Below are 1619 nucleotides of genomic sequence, written 5' to 3'. Positions count from 1 at the left end.
CGATAGGGTCCAGATCCTCTTCTCGGGCTGGCCCGGCGACCGCGGCCTTGGCGTCTATTTCCTTGCCCTCTTCCTCGTCGCCATCGCTGCTGCCGCTGAGGAGTGCCTCTCCACCCTCTCCCGCCGCCACGCCCAGCCTCTCGCCGCGTCCGCTGGCGCCCGGGCTTCTATTGGGCTCGCCCTCACCGCTCTCCACACTCTGCGGATGGGGTTGCTCTACCTGGTGATGCTTGCCGTAATGTCGTTTAACGTCGGAGTTCTAATCGCCGCCGTTGTTGGACATGCCGTTGGGTATCTCGTCGCTGGGAGCGGGACGTTCAAGTGGGCCAGGAGCGGTGGTGTCCAGATAGCCGATGGTCATGATTACGCCAACGTCGCCAAGTGCTAGAAAACTAAGTAAATTATGAATTAATAAGGTGAATCTCGCTTCTATGTTTGAATGTTGAAAGAATTAGTTTATTTCCAAAACGAGGTATATAAATCTATTATGTTCATCGTAAGTTACGGATGATTTCGACTGTGATTATCTTATCTATTTTACTGTGATGCGACATACTAAATTTATTCAAAGTGCCGACTTGGATTTGAATTTTCATTCTCTAGATCTTTTTATTGCTCACATATAAACAGCTGAGCATTCATTGCTTGTCATATGAGATTGTGGCTATGAAATTTTGGGTTGCAAAGCCCTTTCTACTATGATAATGGTTTTGATATTTATATATGAACCATTGATGACCTTAATGGCATCTTAAACAAAGGATGACATTTATTGCCTTGGATATGGGGTTGGTATGATTTGCTTTATGTGCTCAACTTATGAAAAAATTTGTTGAAGAACATGATTGAAGTGGTGGCTCACAATTTCTTAAGAAATTTGGAAAGAATCACAAATTTGATGATTGTTTTGTGCCATGAGCTATCCCTTCCAACCCTATAATGGCTCTAAATTTTGGCGACCATATTTTGGAATCTGATAGTAGAACTAGCTTACTAACATGTATCTTTGCTTAGTATAAGTAGTGGATGTTAAACAAAAGGATTTGTATGATTGGATTAAATGATCCTCAAGAATGTCAGTTGCATACTACTGGATAGAATTAGGATGGGTATATATTGTTATAGGACGTGAGGCATTACTACAAACTGCTTCAAGCCTTGATGAAGTCAAATTTAGTGAGGTATTTTTCCTCCTCTTCACACTTCCTTACAACATCACACACAACAGGAAATAGTATTCTTCTATTTCCATGTTAATTTAGGATTTACAACTAACATCAAAATATTTTTCAGTATCTTAATTTAGTATGTATATATATCTGTGTGTGTGTGTGTTTATCATGCGGTGTTCCTATTCATCTTGCAGCTATATTATGCATTGTAAATTAGGGAAACAAGGTCTACAAAAACTTCAAAATGGAAGCACAAAGCTATGAACACCCACTTTATTGTAATACTAATAAATAGCTTCTCTCCTGATGCCTTTTCCTTGTTGGACTCATAGCTTCTCTCAGAGGATTGGAATCTTCATTAGTTGCCACTCTTTTCTATTTCTAGATTTGACCCTCATGATTATTTGTTTTCTTCATTCCAAATGTAATTACAAAATCAGACCATTG

At 40.0% G+C, this 1619-nt stretch overlaps 1 protein-coding gene across 1 annotated transcript; it reads left to right on the top strand.

The window, feature by feature from the left end:
- Positions 1 to 4: 4 nt before the first annotated feature.
- LOC110109678 (copper transporter 6-like) lies at positions 5 to 595 on the top strand (the record flags this gene model as incomplete). The annotated part of the gene is made up of 1 exon (XM_020840866.1): positions 5 to 595. A coding segment is annotated over one exon (384 nt), but the record flags the coding sequence as incomplete, so codon positions are not given.
- Positions 596 to 1619: the final 1024 nt, after the last annotated feature.

This window comes from Dendrobium catenatum, unplaced genomic scaffold (genome assembly GCF_001605985.2).
Source record: "Dendrobium catenatum unplaced genomic scaffold, ASM160598v2 original_scaffold_201305, whole genome shotgun sequence".
Taxonomy (NCBI): domain Eukaryota; kingdom Viridiplantae; phylum Streptophyta; class Magnoliopsida; order Asparagales; family Orchidaceae; genus Dendrobium; species Dendrobium catenatum.
The sequence above is the reverse complement of the archived record's forward strand: the minus strand, read 5'-3'. Positions and strand labels throughout refer to the sequence as shown.